The sequence below is a fragment of the Athene cunicularia genome, assembly GCF_003259725.1.
Source record: "Athene cunicularia isolate RWA chromosome 12 unlocalized genomic scaffold, athCun1 chr12_part1, whole genome shotgun sequence".
Lineage (NCBI taxonomy): Eukaryota > Metazoa > Chordata > Aves > Strigiformes > Strigidae > Athene > Athene cunicularia.
Window position 1 is genome coordinate 10,731,597 of NW_020799116.1, and position 18,524 is coordinate 10,750,120.

Genomic DNA, 18,524 nt, shown 5'->3' on the forward strand with positions numbered 1-18,524 from the left:
CCAACCAAAAAAACCAACCAAAACCCAAAAACCAAAATATATATATATATATATATATATAAAATAGGAATACACTGAAAAGATAATTCATTAAATCATGTTTGCACATATCCACACAAAAAGTAGTAGGGAAAGATATATACAAGTGAGAGCTGCTAGCTGTGATAACTTTGGTAAAAAATCATGACACAGCCACGTGTGCTTTGTAAAACTTCCAGGATTTTACTTGCAGAGCTGGTGAAAGCTCTTCCAGCAGGAAATTCTAATAGTCCTAAATGTAACTTTTTTTAAAAGGCAAGTAAAGCAGATTAATGAAATATTGCATTTGAATTTATAAAAAATATTTGCACATGCCTAAGTGCAGCCTCTTACTAATTCCTTAATTGCTTCAACGTTGATAGACTAATAGTTTCTCTGAAACTGATACACCTTCACAGTTCATTTCCAAAAAGAAGTCAGATCTTCTGCAAGAAAATGCTTCCTTTTTCTAAATACTTTCTATGGAAAAATACTCTTTTCCAGATACGTTAATCATAGAAATGGAACTAATTTAATTATAGCTACTTAGACATTACATATCACTGGATATTAACCTTATGGATGTGATCAGAAATTATTCACTTATCAGAAATTATGACTTTATGTCAAAAGTTAAAATATTCCTTACCAAAATATCAGAGATCGTAGGTGAACAAACCGCAGTTTTATCACCCTGAAACAACCTTCTTGCTCTGAAGCTCATTACCAGCCTATTTAAGTGTTCACAAGCCAGGTGCCTCATGCTTTCTTTTTTTTTATTTTCTTTTTTTTTTTTTTTTTTTTTTTTTTTTTTTTTTTTTTTTTTTTTTCTTTCTATAAATTAGCAGCTCCAGGCTGACGACTCAGCCTCCTCCGCTCTCCTGGATTTATTTGATCATGGGTTGGGTGTAGGGAGATGTGTTGGGTCAGTAGACACATTCCCCAGAAGAAATTCTGCTCAGAGAGGATAAGGGAAGCCTAAACATCATAGAAACCCGTGGGTATGCAGCTTAACAGTCCACTTGTGTATAATGAAACATACTGACATTTCTCAAACAAGTCTTAGGAATATTTGTATTTTGCAAAGATCTCTAATATGTCACAATTTTTACAAGTTTTATGTGCTTCTGTGTTCTTTGAGTTTTTTTAGCTAGATCAATAGTTTTTCAGTGTGAAAACATGATAGAAATTAATTATATTTTTCCCACAATTCTTTTATAAGATATTACTCTAAAGACACATTGCATAATTTGCAGTTGCATTGTAAATACACAATACTCACATATTCATGTTCATTAATAAATTCTCCTCCTCATTTTTATTTGCTTGAAGTTGGAGGTTATTTGAATAGCAAATCAACATATTGATTAAGTAGGATAAATAAGAGGAAAACATCATATCTTAAAAGTTTATCCTTGTATCAGTGATTTGACCGCAGTGTACTTTAGGAGGAACTTCCCAACAAGTACAGCATCAAAGATTTAACATAAACAATGGCTTGGAAGAATACTGATATATTTGTATATTCAAATGTTAGGATAAATTGGTAACAATCTAAGAAAAGAGAACACAAGAGAACAGATTACCTCTTGCCTGAGATCTTTAAATCAAGATGAGAAGTGGGAGGAGGTCCCACATATGTATGTACTGAAAGTCTTCAACTTAATGAAGTATTTATTGGGAACATTTAATAACTGGTGTTCTATAAAACAGTTAGACTTTGAAGCAAACAGAACACGAGCATTTGTTCTATGAATTCATAAAACACACAGATGTGTTTTTTTTTCAGGTTTGGACATATCAATATCATTTGAGAAGACTTACATTTCTAGGGAACTAATGAATTAATCATCAGGATATAGCATATATTTTTTTTTAAGTTTAGGTTCTGAAGCAAGTGTTCCAGGGTACATTTCCTATAACTGATGAAAAGTATATTCCAATGGCTGCATGAAGAAGTTCACAAAAATATATAGGTGATCTCTGTCTTAACAGGCTTATGTTAAAAGTTTCTTAAAATAATTCTTCTAAGATTTCTATGCATTAGAGAGCATACTGCAGAACACACAAAGTCATTAAATCATTGTCTATCACATGAATTCATTAATTCACTTCCTTCAGTGATGTAAACCTATTAATTAGAAAAAAGCTCACACCAGGATATGAACCCCTGATCTATATGCAAAGTTTAATAATCATTGTACCATGGTGATTAGAATGATTATGGGGATACTGTGAAGAATTCATTTGTGGCAACTAAGCCAATAACTTTGCATTTGTTTTGAAAAACAATTATAAAGCTTAATTGGGAGCCATGTAATGATGACAGCAGCTATTTCAGTGATTGATTCTGAAATTAAAGAGAACTGACAAACTAAATACCAGAATATCCTATATTAGAAAACCGAAAGGTTTAAACTGCATGTACCATATGTAAAGCTTGAAATATGGCAAAATCCTAACACCAAAACAGACTACTGCTTCATAGAACAGGCTCACAGATGGGCACCAGCTAAGATTTTGCTCATGTCTGGGGGACAGAAAAAAAAAAAGCCAAAATACCCCAAAATAACAGCAAAACCCTAGACCAACTGCAGCAAAACATAAAAAAAGAAAAGACCAGAGGTATGGAAAGGTCGGAAAAAAAAAAAAAAAAAAAGCTGCAATTCCTAGGAAGACTTACTGATGGTCCATTGTTGTATCTAAGTTCCTTAATGTTGGTGTATTCATAACAATGGAGGCAGTGATTGACAGATCCAGATAAATTATTTAACATTACTAGAATTTGGTCACAGAATTCAATTGATTTAATATTTTATTCAGTCATTATTCATCTTTAAAAACAAGTGCCCACTTGAAAGGTCAGGATCCTTGCTTCCTCTGTACATATTTGTCAAGATTTCCCTTGGAACACAGAACTGCATTTCACAGCACAGTCTGAAAATCTTCCTCCAAAAGAACAACTACCTGTGCAGTGTGATCATGCAGGGAGAGGTCTGTGGGTGATAGAAATATTGTGCTGTATATCCAAGTCGGACCATCCAGGAATATAGTCATGGTGCCAGTTTGCTTCAATTTGTTAGCTGGGGAAACTACCATCACAGTAAGTTTATCACTGCAAATAACAAGAAAAATAATTTTTTTCATGCTGTGGTCCTTCAGATAATGAACAAGGAGACAACTGCCCTTCTTTTGAGGCCTGCCATAAAGCCATTAGCAATTCTGGTCTCTGCACCTTATGGCGGGGTAGGCATCACGCCCACATAGGTTTACGGAAACGATACAGGATAAAGTGATGGTTGTGGTGTAAAATGAAGAGAAGAAAATACGTGGTTATGCAGTTTTAGGATAGTTGACAACGTAAAGTGTGGCATTACCAAGCCCAAAGCTTGCAGATATCAGTGATTGAGGGCCTTTATTTTTCCTTTGGAGTTCACGTGGATAACGAAAACTCAACCCTTATGTGACTAACAGTAAAGCCACATCATTTCCCTTCTTAAAATATATAATATTTATTTTCTTCAAAATTTTATTTCGACATTTGTAAGTAGCTGTGTAACATTGCAGACGCAATCCATTTTTGACTTCATGGACTAACAGGAACAAATCATGTTTTAAAACAGCAGCATTCTCATCCTTAAATTATCGGTCTCAAACTTGCTGTATAAAAACTTCTCTCTCTGCCTTCATCTGTCCTCTGAAGTGTAATCCTTTCTGATACATATTTTGTAACCAAATTTATGACATAATTTTCAAGAAGTGTAAAGCACATTCAGGTATCATTTATATTGTAAAAAATAAGGTAGCTGTAGTCCAGACATATACCATACTCCCAACTGGATGGATAAATAAGTTTGTATGAATAGGTTATAATTATATTTTGTAGACATTTGGATGAACACTGGTGACTAGCATAAAGGCAGTAAAGATTTTTCAAAGAACAGAATTATTGATATAATTAAGATTGATGTAAGAAGCAGTCTTGTGTGAAAAATGATATAATTTTGTGATATTTAACTACATTTTTATCATTACAGGTATGCTACAGCACACTATTTAAGATAAATATGAATAGGCTCTGTAAATTATAAGCATAATTTGATTTTTTTCCCCTCAAAGGTGGAAGCAAAATGGCACAGATATTGATCTTACCATGAGTTATCACTACAGGTTGGTTGGAGGCAGCTTGGCAATCAATAACCCACATAAAAAACAGGATATTGGAACATACCAGTGTTTGGCCACAAATTCATTTGGAACAATTCTGAGCAGGAAGGCAAAGCTTCAATTTGCATGTAAGTTGGGAAGATCACATTTATTAGAGCATTATTTTCCGATTAATTCTGCACATGAACTGTAATTTATTGGATAATTAAAGTATCATTGGTGATTCTGTTTAAAAGGTTTGTCTTACTTCAGCAGTGCTTATTCTAAAAAAAAAAAAAATAAAATAAAAAATCGTTCCTAGTAAATATTAATAACAAAAACAGACATCTGATGGCTGCTAGCCCTCAGGATAACAATAACTTTTAGAAAATCAACAGGTCAATGAAGATGAGTGCAATTATTTTCACTCAATAAAGGTGTTTCCACTTTTTAAAACGGTGCTATCTTTGCTATATTGCAGGTAGTTACAACTTGGGGGGGGATGTTGCCAAAAATTAGGCTATTTTCTATGTAATGAGGTCTGACAGAGTTATAAAAACACTGTATCCTTAATTGCCACACTAGTATTTTGTTACATTAACAGAGTAAGAAACACTCTTTTCCTCACAGAGTGTGCAAAATGGTGAGTTGTGCTCTGACGTGTTTCGTATTTCAGCTCAATTGGGTAGAGCACGTACGCTGTCTTGAGACAATTTAGAATTTATTTTAGGCTTGCTCCCCATTTCACTTCTTCCCAACTTCACGATCTTTTTCACAATGTTTGTATGTGGTGACTGAGTTCTGTTAATGCCCGGGGAGGGGGGACAATAGCATCAACAAAATACCTCCAGATATTACCTCCATTCCTTTTTCTTCAGTATAAAGCTCTGAGCTGTCTGTTGCTGGGAGAAAGCAATTGTTTTCAAACCTCATTAATAAAACATGTGTCTAAAGCCAACCTTGTGTCACTATTTCAGACACCAGCAAATGTATTAATTATTAATCTTGTTCCATTTCTCATAGCAAATCTCATGTCGCAGGGGTTATACAAAGGAGACATTAGAGGTCAGGATGGTTCACAGACTCTCTTTTATTAGAGCTGATCAAATGGTATATTGTATCTCATTTAATAATGTTTTACCCTGAATTTCTCAAAGAGCTTTTGATTCCCAAGAGCTGGTCAAACAGAAACAAAAATTTTGTGTCATTATTTTGCCACTTTTTCTGAAACATCTTTGCAAGTCAGCCTTCCCGTATGGGATATTATTTCAAGACCTAGAGATGAAAATTGTTTGAGAAAGAAGCGAGAATAGATGACTACCTCAAAATGGTCTATGAAATCTATAATCCCCAAGGAGCCAGATTAGGCTGGGAATGGAGCTGGGAAAAGACCTAAAGAAAATGCTCAGACTCCATGATCTTAAAGGGTATTTTAAACCTAAACGATTCTATAATTCTATGAAAAGGAATGCTCTCAAACAAAGTATAAAAAAAAAAATCAAAAAAGGGGAAATAAAGGAAAAACAGGAGTATTTGTGAAAGATAAAAGGCTCTGGTGATTGTTCAGCATATCATATTACTCAATTATTTAATCTTTTTCTGGAAAATTCTACCCCTGATTCAAATTCCTGCAAGCACTTTGGTTTCCCTTTCATGTCTCTGCCAGCCCATAGGGAATCACGCTGGCATGGTGCTCCAGTTCTTGGGGTATATAAACAGCTCTTCTGGCCACTGCTCCTTTGCATCTTTAGTTGCATTTCCTTACTATGGTTTTCTATGTTTACTTTTACCTATTGTCATTTCATAACCATGTGAAATAGAAAATTGTATTCTTTTAACTCTTTGTAAGGAGAAAGTTTTGGAGAAAGCCAAAAGAGAGAAAGAAGGAAAAAAAAAAAAAATCTTATAAGGAAAGCCTCACTGGTAAGGAATAGAGAGGAGAAAAGTCCTTTCCCAGGACACTGGTCCATGTCTCTACATTCACAAATGCATCCCCAATAGTCCTCAGGGGAATGAAAGATGCTGGTGGGCACAGATGTGTCTCATCTTCAAGCTCCTGTTGGAAATGTGATCCTTTGAAAGTATTCCCTAGTAGAGAAGATAAACTGTACACCATAATGCAGAGTTTTATTTATGAGACTGAGTTTACTAAGGACTTAAACAGGGGTGTGCACCTTCCCCCGGAGAGTGAGGTGGCTCTGCAGAGCCCTCTTGCAATTTCCCCACTCCTGGGGCAGCTGTGGACCTGGGGTCTGGGCTCAGACATGTAAACCTGAAAGAAATCCTGTGTGACTCCTGGCCTGTCTGAGGCAAAGCAGATCCGAGCTGATGCCGCTTAGAAACTAGAGAACCCGTTTGCCAGAAAATGGACTTTCCCCATGGCATTAAGTATTTTCAGCTGTTAAACACTAGTTCTTTGATATTCCATGCTGGTGAAGCATTCACTCGGAAGCACTCACTAATAGCTTGAAGTCTCATGCCAACATATGACAATAAAAATGGACTAAATATCAAGCAGTTCCTTTACATAGGCTTCATACCCCTGCCAAGACACTTCCAAAAGTTACTGCAGGGAGCAGGTCACAACAAAGTTGCATCCTGTTTGTCCACAGCAGCAGACAAATCCACAGCTGCCACCATGCTTTAATCCTCCAGCTCGTAACAGCAACCATATAATAATATATCCCATATTGCAGGAGCGCACTACTTTTCATTAGCAGTGACAGACATTTACTTCCTTTCCCGTGTAAAGGAGGACAGACAAATTGAAGGTTGTCATTTACATTGGCAAACACAAACATACAGGAAAATTCTTCAGTTTAGCAGCATCACTGTGAAACTATAAGTTTTAACTTGTCTTACAATAGAAAAAAAAAAAAAAAGACCGTACATGGAAAATCTTATAATGACTTGATGAGAACAGTGGAACAAATTACCTTGAAACAGTTATTTCACAGTGAACATTTTCATATTTCTTATTTTTATGTTTCCATCCAATTTACTTCTTTGTTTCAACCAATACTTCTATCTAGATCTTAAAATCCAGGCAGGCAGGCATGTTGATATTATGACATTTTCATTCAATACCTAACAAAACAGGACTATTCCCTGAATTGGGCTGCCTGGCATATTACTGCAATCACCGTGATAAGTAATTGAATCAAGCCTATTATCCAAGTAAGAGGGTTTATGTGTATTTGTCTTTTTACTACAAGGTAACTAACTCTGAGCTTGAGTTTGAATTAATGATACCTCTGGAAACCTATTGTACATCTCAACTTAATATGTGAAAAATACTTTTTCTTCTGTTCAAGATAGCGAGCTCTCTGAGTAGCAAAATAAATGCAGTATGAGATTAGAAATACGTCTTCAGATTCAGCTGGAGTTTCATGCTTATCCTCTATTAAAAACAGAGCTGTCAAATGAAAGCTGCGGGAGGAATATTGTACAGAAGGAAGTGGCATAGATTATTAAAGCTACAAGCTGAAAATGAGAGACAGCATCAGTGAGAGAGCAGAGCAAGAGCACATAAATGCATTAGCAGAATACATAGGATGGCAGCCCTATGCTACTTGTACTTCCTGGCAAAGGTTTGTTTTGTCATAAATAAAGTTGAAAACTCCCTATAAATCCTGTGCTTCTCTCGCTACCCAGCAAGCAGTATATTTTGAAAAACTAACGTGTGTTTTGCAAGAGCTGGAGCTGTTGATCTGGATCTCGAGTCTGGTTAAAAAGCATTGGTGTCAGACCCCAGCCTGTGCAGCTACGTGCAGGGGTCCTCCTGCGGATTTGAGTTTTGAGCTTTGCTCCCGAGTCACAACTTGCCACCCGCATGGTACCTTCTCCCTTCACGTTCAGTACTGACATCCAACACAAGGTCACCAGTAACACTTCATTTCTACGTGAAAGGAAGGTCAAAGACAACTCCATGGGGAGTTCATCGTTGTGAACTCTCCAAGAAAGTCAGCTTGAAGGAAGAGGTGGGGACACAGAAGGCTTTCCTTCAGGTTTTACACAACTTAGTCTCCAAACCAAAATAAAGTTGCTTGTGCACAAGCTTCCCAGTTGTCACAGGTTTTGCTTCTCCTGCACGCACATCTGAGCAGACACCTCTGATGAAGCAGCTGCCCCGAGCCCCGAAGCCACCACAGAGCCTGACCGGGCACAAGCACAGAAGCTATCACTTCTGAGCCACAGACAGACGTAGCAGGATCACTGTTGCATTCAAAACCCACAAAAGAAAAAAGCATCCAGGTTTAAAGAAGAATTTTGATCAGTAAAACTGGAGTTTCTCCTATTCTGTAGTGCCAAGATGCATTTATATGCATATTAATGAGGTGTTTTGCAAAAATCTATTTTTATTAGTGAAGAGTTTCTAAATCGCATTTCATGCCTTAAAAAAGACAAACAAAAAACCCTGTTATAGAGAACTGCTTAAATATGGCTTCAACCAGAACTCTATCCCAAGGCACGTGGGATTTGTTTTAATTATTTCATCAGTTTTAAGTAAAAGTAAGTGTGTGCAAACAACTGGTCTTGAGGGAAATCCCCATAACTAGCTGCAGTAAAACAGTTTGTCCAGGCCTTTTACTAATTCTTTTAGTTCTCATACATGTCTATAACAGAGATATTAACAGATACATAGGAAAAACAAGAAGTGCAATTAAACAAACTAGAAAAAAAAAAGTACTCCATCACCAAAAAAACCCATGTGTGAACTCATAACTATTCATAACTATTCAGGGCATAAACCCAGAAAATTCAGTATTAATTGAAAACATCTAGTTGCCTAGGGATCTTAAATTAGATTCTCAGTCAAATTGTTCTAACCATTGCTGATAGACAGTCGTGATGTTTGCGGCTTTCTCAGACCTCAGGCCCCCATTATTAATCATGAATTCTGAGAAAAAAATGACAACAACTTAAATTCATGAATAGGATTAGTAATTTTGTCCCAAATCACACAGGAGGGCACACAGTGCAGACATTAGACCACGTATTTAAAAGTTTCCCCCAGGAAACAGACCAAGGAAGGATTTTTCCTTGGCATTTTTGGGCTGTGACCATATTCATATTTTTCAAAGGCGTGCTGAGGGGTTTTGCTTGGTGCTTATTCTCAGTAGCATTTTTCTAAATATACACATCCTCCCTCCTCTTGGCCAGTGATGATGTGCTCATAGCAGCGTGGATGAGAGATAGAGCACTTGGAATAAAATCCGCAGCTCCCAAGTGCTCTCACGTGTTTTTTTGTCAGATAGACAGAAGACGACACAGTTTTGCTGAAATAACAAATTAAAGAGGAAATAATTCCTCCCGGACAGAGTTTTTCCATTCTGAAACAAAATAATAGTCCATCATTAGCATTTAACCGTTTCAAGGGAAATATATTAAAGGCAATCAAGTTGATTTAGTCTTTGCTAGATCATGACAGTCTGAGCATTAACAAAGCCCTGTTAGAGTGACTGTCTGTGAGATGCTCAGCTAGCATGAAAGCCTACTTTTCATCTGATTACTTCATCATGTTATTTACCTTTGACTGCACACAAATTACAGAAACATCACAAAGCAATATAGCATGCCTCAAAATGTCATAACCCTTTTTACTTGTAGTATATGCTCTGAAACAGAAAAATGGCAAAATCAATACACTTAGATCAGATAGTCTGAATTTGCAAAGTCTGAACATGCATGAATTTTAGTCTAAATGGCACATACACTTCTGGATTGGTTGTATTGTGGTACTGTGTGTGTCCAGAAATCCCTCTGTAACAATTGGATTTGATTAAAAGGTGTGCTAGATGTTGTAACTACCACCTTGAGTAAAGCTCTCTGGGTCTTTAAACTGATTGTTAATTCATCTCTGCATGCAAGGGCTGGCATACTGATCAGGCTGTAGCAGCTTATATTGCAAGGATGAACACTGCAACTTCTTTCTTTTTTAAGAGGAGGTATGTGGTTCTCAATTTAATGTTGAGTCGGCACTCAGGGATGGACAACTGATAGCTGAAGAGCAAACAGAAGGAAAAGCTCAGATTTCCAGTTGGCTGACGCAGGTCACCATCAAAGATACAGCCCCCAAAAGTTTTACTTCATTTACTACATTCCCTTACCCTCTGTAGGGACACTTCAGGTAAAGTCACAGACCTGCCTCAATTTACATCCTGCTATAACCTACAAACGCCAAGTAATGCGTTAAGCCTACCTCTCTGTTTTCAAAGGGCTTTCTTATATATAATGCAGAAACGCATCACAACTTGCAGATATGTGGAGAATCAGATATAAAAAAATGTCCTTTCCAGGCTCTGCACAGCTCTCCTGATGATCCTGGCAACATCTCACAATCTTCACCTTCCCATGAGCAGGCGAGAAAAAAAATGCAACCTGCAGTAGCAACACTCCCTGCAGATCAGTCCTGGCTGGAGAATGGAAATACTGCTGTCATCTCTCTTTATGTCACTAAATAGGCTTACAGCTCAAAAATTGCCATTTGGACTTTTAGCCACAGTTGAAGAATCCAATATAACTACAGCAGCACTACCTACCTCTCCCTGTGTATAGGTAGGTGGAGCACAACCTTCTGAATAGAAAGAATTACAGTAAATATACCAAGAATTCAATTTATTACTTGGAAATAAAGTTCGTATTTTGTCAAAATTCTGCCTGGAGCAAAAAGAAATGGAACTTTCATTTATCAGGTCTGATTGCTATGGACACTGTGCCAATGCTCCAGCACTCTGCAGAAGTTCCCCAGGGTGGGAGTCTACATCAAGTTCTTTGCTTAATGGATGCTCTCCGTGGACAGACGCAGCAGCCTCTGTCATTCTTTTTTTTTTTTTTCCTCTTCACAATGTTTCCCCACAAAATTAGGAAGAACATGGTGAGAACCTGCTATCCATTGCTGTAAGGGGTCTGTACACTGTTCTAGCCACTCTGAAATGGGGCACTGTGTTTCCTTCAAGGCTACTTTAAGCAGAATATTTGCAGAGAACCAACTATAAGAGATATAACTTATTCCTTCAAAGACGAAAAACGCTGCAAGACCTCACTCGGTACATTCAGCTTGTCTTTCTGTATCTCTGTTGAGCTTTCCAGTATATATTTCTTTGTCCAAGTCTATGCACACACAGACTCAAAGAAAAGCAGGAGCCATCAACCACCATTCAAAAGTGATGAAGCAGGAAGCCTGGAACAGTTTCATCTGCTTGCTGACAGGACAAGGCAGGGTGATAATAGCATTTCTATTTTAAAGCTCAGATACTACAAGAATAGGATTATGCAAATATCCAGACATTCCTGAAGACAGAAAGAACAGCCTGGAATCTTAAAACCAGAAGATATGCGTATGTCTACGTAGTGAAGAAGTTTTGCTTTCTCCACCATTCCCTAAAGATTTGAGTCCTCTCTATGTTCTCAGAGCCCATCTAACGTCCATCAACACGCACACAGTCATGACCTCTTGTTAAGCAGATGAATTGGAGCTGATGGCAGGAACATTCCCCTTTTATTTAATGTTGTAGCAAATCAAGCAGCATCAGAAACCCAAGCTGCATTTTTCTCTCTCTCAAATGGTTTTAAACATCCCTCTCAGAGTACATGACCACAATGTTCAAGGCTATGCTGTATCAGGACACTCTGTTAAATCTGGTTTACTCCATTAAGTTAGTTGCTTAAACTTTTATTATAAAAGGAGCTTCTCACTCCTCTCATATAGGAATTCTTTATCTAGGTAATGGAGACATACATTGAAGAGATGTTGTAAGGAACATTACAGGCAGTGAGCTAGTCAGATAAAGTAGTAATAGGGAATGTATAAGTATTTGAAGATTATCTTTTAGTTATATATTACCTACTATTCTATAGGTCCTATAAAAATGTTTATCCTAAATCAACCTATTGCAGGTTGCACTGGAAAAGCAATAGATGTGATTGAGATACGGTAGGTAACAAAGCATCTACGGGTCCCAGAGCTGCTAGATTCTGATTGATAAGATGTAATATTTTTGAAGGATAAAACCAGTCTAGATTTGCAGTCTGGGTGATTTTATTTTTATCTGCTGTACTTCCATTGCAGACAATATGATTTCGATTCCAATAAATTATTGAATAAAATATCCCTAATGTCCACAGGAGCTTCTTCGTTCTTTGGTGTGATGACAAAAAAAAAAAAAAAGGTTACAGGTGGAGGCTTGCAAGGGAAAAAAAAATACAGCAAGAATAAATGACTGGCTTTTTTTGAATAAAAGTGAAATTGAATAGTTATTTTTGCAGTGTGCAGTTGATGCCAATACAAAGGTTTTAAGGTACAAGATGACTTCTCTATTCTGTAGTTCATGTTAAGGAAGGAGAAACAGTGTATGTCACTGGTACTTTCCATGATGCAAAGGAATTATGCCAGAGGCATAGCTTTTCTCTATAGGCAAACCACATCTGGTACGGAGAATGCTCTGAGATCTAAATATTCATTTTTAAATGCTACTGAAAGAACAACTAACAACATATACTTCACCTGATATCCCACTTACAAGACTCACATTCAAAAATCCCTTACATCAGTCACTCAGGTAAATTTTGAAATTCCCATTGGATGGAAGTCTTTGATGGCTTTGCAGCTGAAATGAGCAAGATAAAGCAGTGATGTCTGGGGATGACCCAGGGTAATTCTGCAAGAAGCAATTCTGTGCTGGATGGAGATCTCCAAAGGGCTGGCCAGGAATTTGGAAAGGGCTGAAATATGCACAGACATACTTGTTACACACTTCCAGCAGTGCACAAGAGCTCTCTCTTCCTTGCCATTTTTTAATTGTATATATTATGAGCCTAGATTACTATCTTTTGTTGGTAGAAGCATTATAAAATGAATAGCCTGAAGTAGGACTGTGGGGTGTTTACCCAGCAGGACCCTGGACATGGAGGCCAAAGGGTGTCCCTGCAGGACCGGGTGTATGGCCACTTGCTGCCAATGAGAAGGTCAAGGTCCAAGGGAAGGGGCAAGTTCATAAACCACCTCCACCCATCCTGGGGAAGCAGGTCTCTGCAGGAACAGGGGGAAAGAGAACTGAAAGATGATGGTTTTGGACAAGGGTTAACACCCCTGCCAAGAGGCAGTTTGACACAAGGGGCCAGGGCCATCACTGGTGTAAGTCAGTCAAATCGGTGTAGTTTGGCAGGGATAAATCTGGCCTGTGAGATTTAGACTAGGGAGAGAAATCCATTTTTAAGAACACTCCAATCTGGAAAAAACTCATGCAGACGGCAAAGTGACTCCGTGATGACAGGTGACAAATGAACTCTGCCGTGACAAGTGAGAAAACTGTTCAGGAATATAAAATATTAAAAATATATTTCTTACGTACCCCCTCCCTTTGAGAGGGTTAGATCCTCAGATATGCCTCTGGCCTGCAGATGGGGTTTAGAGTAAGAGCCCTAAGGCTGCATCAACACTTACTGTTCAGTGCAAGTCCTGTGTTTGGTTCAAAAGAGAGCTTTAATATTTTATGCTGCTAACTCTGTAAAGGAGAAAAAATAACAAAAACCAGATGTAGACCAGCACTACAGCCTCACAGCATGTTTCTTTGCACTGGGTTTCTTGGTGCATGAACAAAAAATCAAGTCAGTTAAGGATTTTTTTTTTTTTTTTTCCACTCTCACTCTCCCTGTTTAATTTAATTGTGACCTTCCATTTTTTCCTCTAGAGAAGCTTGATATTACTTTGTAAAGGGCATTTTCACTCTTTAATTGAAAAAGACAATCAGGCTGTGGCAGAAATTATTGTTCCCCACCTTGAAAATTAGTGCCTGGATTGGCTATTCATTCCATTTAAGGTGAATTGAAGACCTGGGGCCCGTGTGCATCCTAATGTGTAAATTACAGGTCCTCTCCCCTTAGAAGCTCCAAAGCAATTTAACTAAAAGAAGTAGTGATGAAGGTCCTTGGTTGATTACGCAGCTTTAGAGAAGGACAAGACCCAGCAATTATGCTTTTCCCTTGGTTTGGCAGACTGCTCTGTCGGGGCAGGAGGAGCAAGACTTTGCGGTGAGAGCATCAGCAGGGCTCCCCTAGTGGCCTCCTTTAGGGGGCAAGGAGAGGCCAACTTTGTCTTTTAACCAGGGTGGGATGCAGTGTTCACCTTAAGTGGAAAACCAGAACAAAACTAGAAATTACGGTTGTTCTTTAACCTGTCTTAATGGAAGGAGACACTTGGGTGATTTTGGCCCAGGCTCATCCTGGCTGAAGCAGTTTCAAGCCCTACAAACCCTGTGATGTTACTACACTGACAGAGCAAAGGCTCACAAGTACTTCAAAGAGGGAAGGAGCAGAATAACTCAGCAGCTGTTTAGTGGAAAATGCAAGTATTTAAAAATCAGGAAACGGGAAATGCTAAACAGCTTTCAGACACCTTAGAGGTAACATCGCTCAATCTCAACTGAACTCATAGAAAATCAATTAGAACATTTTAAAAAATTGAGAGTAGATGATAACAGGAAAATATTAATGTATTGACATTATTATCAGGACAAAAGGAGCTGTCACAGAGAGCTTGTTTAGCAAGTTTACTACAGTTTTGAAAGCTGAAGAGTTTGCTTTCCAGTGAAAGTTTCAGGAAATGAGGTTAGCCATTCCTTTGGAAGCTGTCTGGAGAAAGAAAGATATTTCCATAACATCCCATTGGGAAATGAGCTGCAGGAGGTTGGTACTAGCCTCCTACAAGGCAATTCAGTACAGCAATACTGAGAAGCAAGAGGCATGGCTAGAGGGGCAGGAGGTCTTCTGGAGTGGCCTGAACAAATGATCACAACCCTCTGGCAACGGGCACGGTCTGTATTTAAAAGTCTTTTGGCCCAACAAAAGATTAGGACTGCATGTGAAAGAAAAAACAAACCCAAAATCTGGCCAAGTATGAGACTTCCTGGAATAAATTCCAGTTTTTCCTATTTGCAGCATTAAGAGACCTGATTCCTCTGAATCAGGCATTGAATTTGGACCCACACTTACCAATGGGCCTCCTAACTCATTAGTCACAGGCAAGTGAAGGTAACTCATTATCAGCTGATAACACAGGCCATAGAAATGGTTAGAGCAAATCATAACAATGAGCTTTTTAAAGCTGCTGAGATGGTAAATTTGTCCCATTTCCCCACAAGAAAATTCCTGTTGCGATACATCACATCCAGTAACACCGATCATATCGCAATATATCAGAGCCAATAAGAGAAACAAAAGAAACCAGAAAAGATGTAATATATCACAATTTGACACAGCCCTATGGAAATGTGAAAAATTTTATTGATTTGTCCTTAGGAGCATAGCTAATTTGTAAAGTGCTCTTAACTACTAATGTCTTAACATTCATTGCACATTTCAATAACAAGTAATTACAACTATAATATTTGGGATTATGTAATGACAAAACATTTATGAAAAAATCAGAAGTTCAAGAAAGCATGAAATTACATTAATTCAGATGAACTGTTAGTAATTACGCAAGGTGATAAATTGGACTTTCTCTAATTGTCTGTAACAATTTCATATATTAAAACACCCCAGTTTGTTTCCTATTTGGTAATACAGATCTATCCTATGCTCATTCTTTAAATGCGCTAGTTTGGAAGTGCTACATCTATCCCTGAGCAGTTTAAGGAATTTCAAACGCATGATTGGGAGGTTGAAACTAATGAGTTGCTACTCATGATTAGGATTTTGTTCCTATCAGACATATTTAAGTAGCACCCTAATCCCAGGAAAACTGACCATGTCTTCATACATTCTGTTGTGCAGATTAAACATACTACTGATTTATAAGGCAGTTTTATATTAAAAACCCCTAACTCAGCCGCAGGGGCAATAGTGATGGTGGAGAGTTTAGAAGAGATTATATTCATGATACAATTGTCAATTATGTCAATGCTGAGCTTTAAAGCACTACAAAATACTGTGTGGCTGGACCTATTAATTAGTCTATTAACCAACACAAGTTTAGCAGAAAATATTTGTGTATCAGTTATTTGTTTCTATCTCCATAGGTCACCACTTCACCCACTGTTGTGGGCTTGCTTGCCTTCTCTCAATGGCAATTCTGTACTCAGTAAAGCAACACTGATGGTCATCCTCATCCAAACCCACTATTGTTCTCAACTTTTGTTTTATTGTAATTGAATATCTACACTGAAGGCCATATCCTTCGCTATCATAAATCAGCATAACTTCCTTGACCCCAGTGAGGTACGACTGACTTACACCAGCTGAGAAAAGCTCTAAGCCCATTCCTTTTCCCCCGTCCCTCCCTTCATACCTGACAGGTAGCTGAAAGCCACCTCCACCTCCAGTATTCCCACTTACATCAGAGAAAGCCCTGTCAGTCTCCAATTCCATTTCCACAATTTGCCATGTTTTGCTTGTTCTGAGCACATACCTTTCTTGCTTAGGTCTGCAAACGTTCCCAGCTAAAGATGATGATTTCTTGCCACACACAGCTGAGCCCATATATTTCTACTCTTCACTGTGCAGAATCAGTCGCTCATCTGAGCATTTTGCTTAGCCTACATGACCTCATTAGCACATCAAGGTGATTAATTGTGCTGTACCAATAGTAATCTGCCAACATGCACAGTGCTTCAAAAAATAAAGTTGGGTTTTGTTGTTAAAACTCACAGCTGAGAGAGTAATGCCATGTGAGGGAACTCGTTCATAAAGTGAGATAAATATAGACAAAGAATAGAAGGAGTTGTGTAGGAAATAGGTGATAATTTATTTATAGAGCTCTGCAGAAACACTGAAGTTAGCAAATATACCATCTGTTAAATAGTCATACTATTCCTAAGTGCATATTAGCAACCTAAATGTGTGCCAAACACCTGATCTTAGCGATCTTATCTGATACTCTTTTTGACAAGCAACACTGTTTTATTAGATTATGTCATGTTATGTTACGCAGCTATACTAGGTAACACTAACGGAGAACAGAGTGGTTGTGCCCTGCTGGTGTAAATGCCCGCTTAGGGCAAAGAAAAGTGGTTTTGAGACATGGCCAGATTTTCAGGATAACAAGAGCAAAGTAGAATATCTATGTTTATATTTATCTTCAGGTTATTTTTAATATATGCTTAGCACATTTCAGATTGCAGTTAATGACCAAAAATACGCACAACCCCACAAGGGGAAAAGTGGAATGCAAAAATCTTTTGGGCAAAAAGAAAGATTATTTCCAATGACCCACCTCCTTCTCTTTATAAACCTGTGCTACATAACGAAGAGAAAATTTTATAAATCATTATTGAATTCCATCTGAATGAGGTGTCATAATATTTTATAGCAGATGCTGCCTGCCTGGAGAAAGGGTCCAATAAGGATGACAACAGAAGACTGACTCCTCTGAGTTATTTTTACTCATTTTGCTTTGTTTTCCTCTTCCAGAGTTGTTCTTTATTATGCAATGATTATTACACAGGGAGACACTGAATAAATTCATTTTGTAGAATTATCTATCAAAATTGATGTCAGAGAAAAAAAGATCATTCTTGTTTAGTCCTACTAAATTTTGGGGGGTGGGGTTTCTAAAAGATGCAGCATGATGAGGACCTCAGTCAGGCACGGGAATGGACTAACAAAAATGTCTATCCTTAGAGGCCTTTAAAAGTGGGTTAAGTATCTGTTAGGAAGGACACAGCATACTTGTACCTGTCATGGGCCAGACAAATAGATTAAACAACCATTTCTGTTCCTCCATATCTACTTTTTTATGCCTGTGACTCACTAGTAAGCATAATGGGATGAAAATTTTCACTCCAGCACTAGGGAAAACTGAGCTGCTTAGTATAACCAAACTATAAACATGCTATGAAAGAGCTCAGACTCCTACATACAGATTTTCATACTTAATTTAGGGTTGAAAAGCGTAGATTGAAAAGGCAAAGTCAACTTTTTCCCCACATCAAATCAAAAGTAGTCCTGCTAATTATAAAACAGTGGATCCCATAAGAGATCTATTACTACTGCTTTTTCATTATTTAAGTCAGGGATACTTGTCATGGTTTTAAGACAGACAGGTGATATGATATCTAAAGTTAGAGTAAAAATGATATCATGACATGTGTCATTAAACTAAGAATTGCTGCTAGAAACTTACTTTCCAAAATCTATTCCAATTTCAGAGTACAGTATTACACAGTCAGTTCTCATGAAAACCTTTTCCTACTGCTGCGCTGGCCTTGAATGTCTTCTAACAAGTGGAATTTTGTTATCTGAAAAAAATAAGCCTGATTTGCCATCGCAAAAAGATTGGAAACAACTAGTGAAACTATTTTCCATACTGCCCAAGAGCTTTGTGTTTGGTTTGGGGTTGTTTTTTTTTTATTGGGGGGGTG

General features: G+C 37.7%; 1 protein-coding gene across 3 annotated transcripts in view; it reads left to right on the plus strand.

The window, feature by feature from the left end:
- Positions 1–18,524, plus strand: part of CNTN6 (contactin 6) — a 151,288-nt gene that overhangs the window by 62,446 nt on the left and 70,318 nt on the right. For 2 of the 3 annotated variants that reach the window (XM_026857656.1, XM_026857657.1), the window contains exon 4: positions 4,138–4,313. In XM_026857656.1, coding sequence (XP_026713457.1) covers positions 4,138–4,313 — 176 coding nt within the window. The remainder of the gene's footprint in view (positions 1–4,137; positions 4,314–18,524) is intronic. The other variant, XM_026857659.1, reaches the window with a different exon arrangement.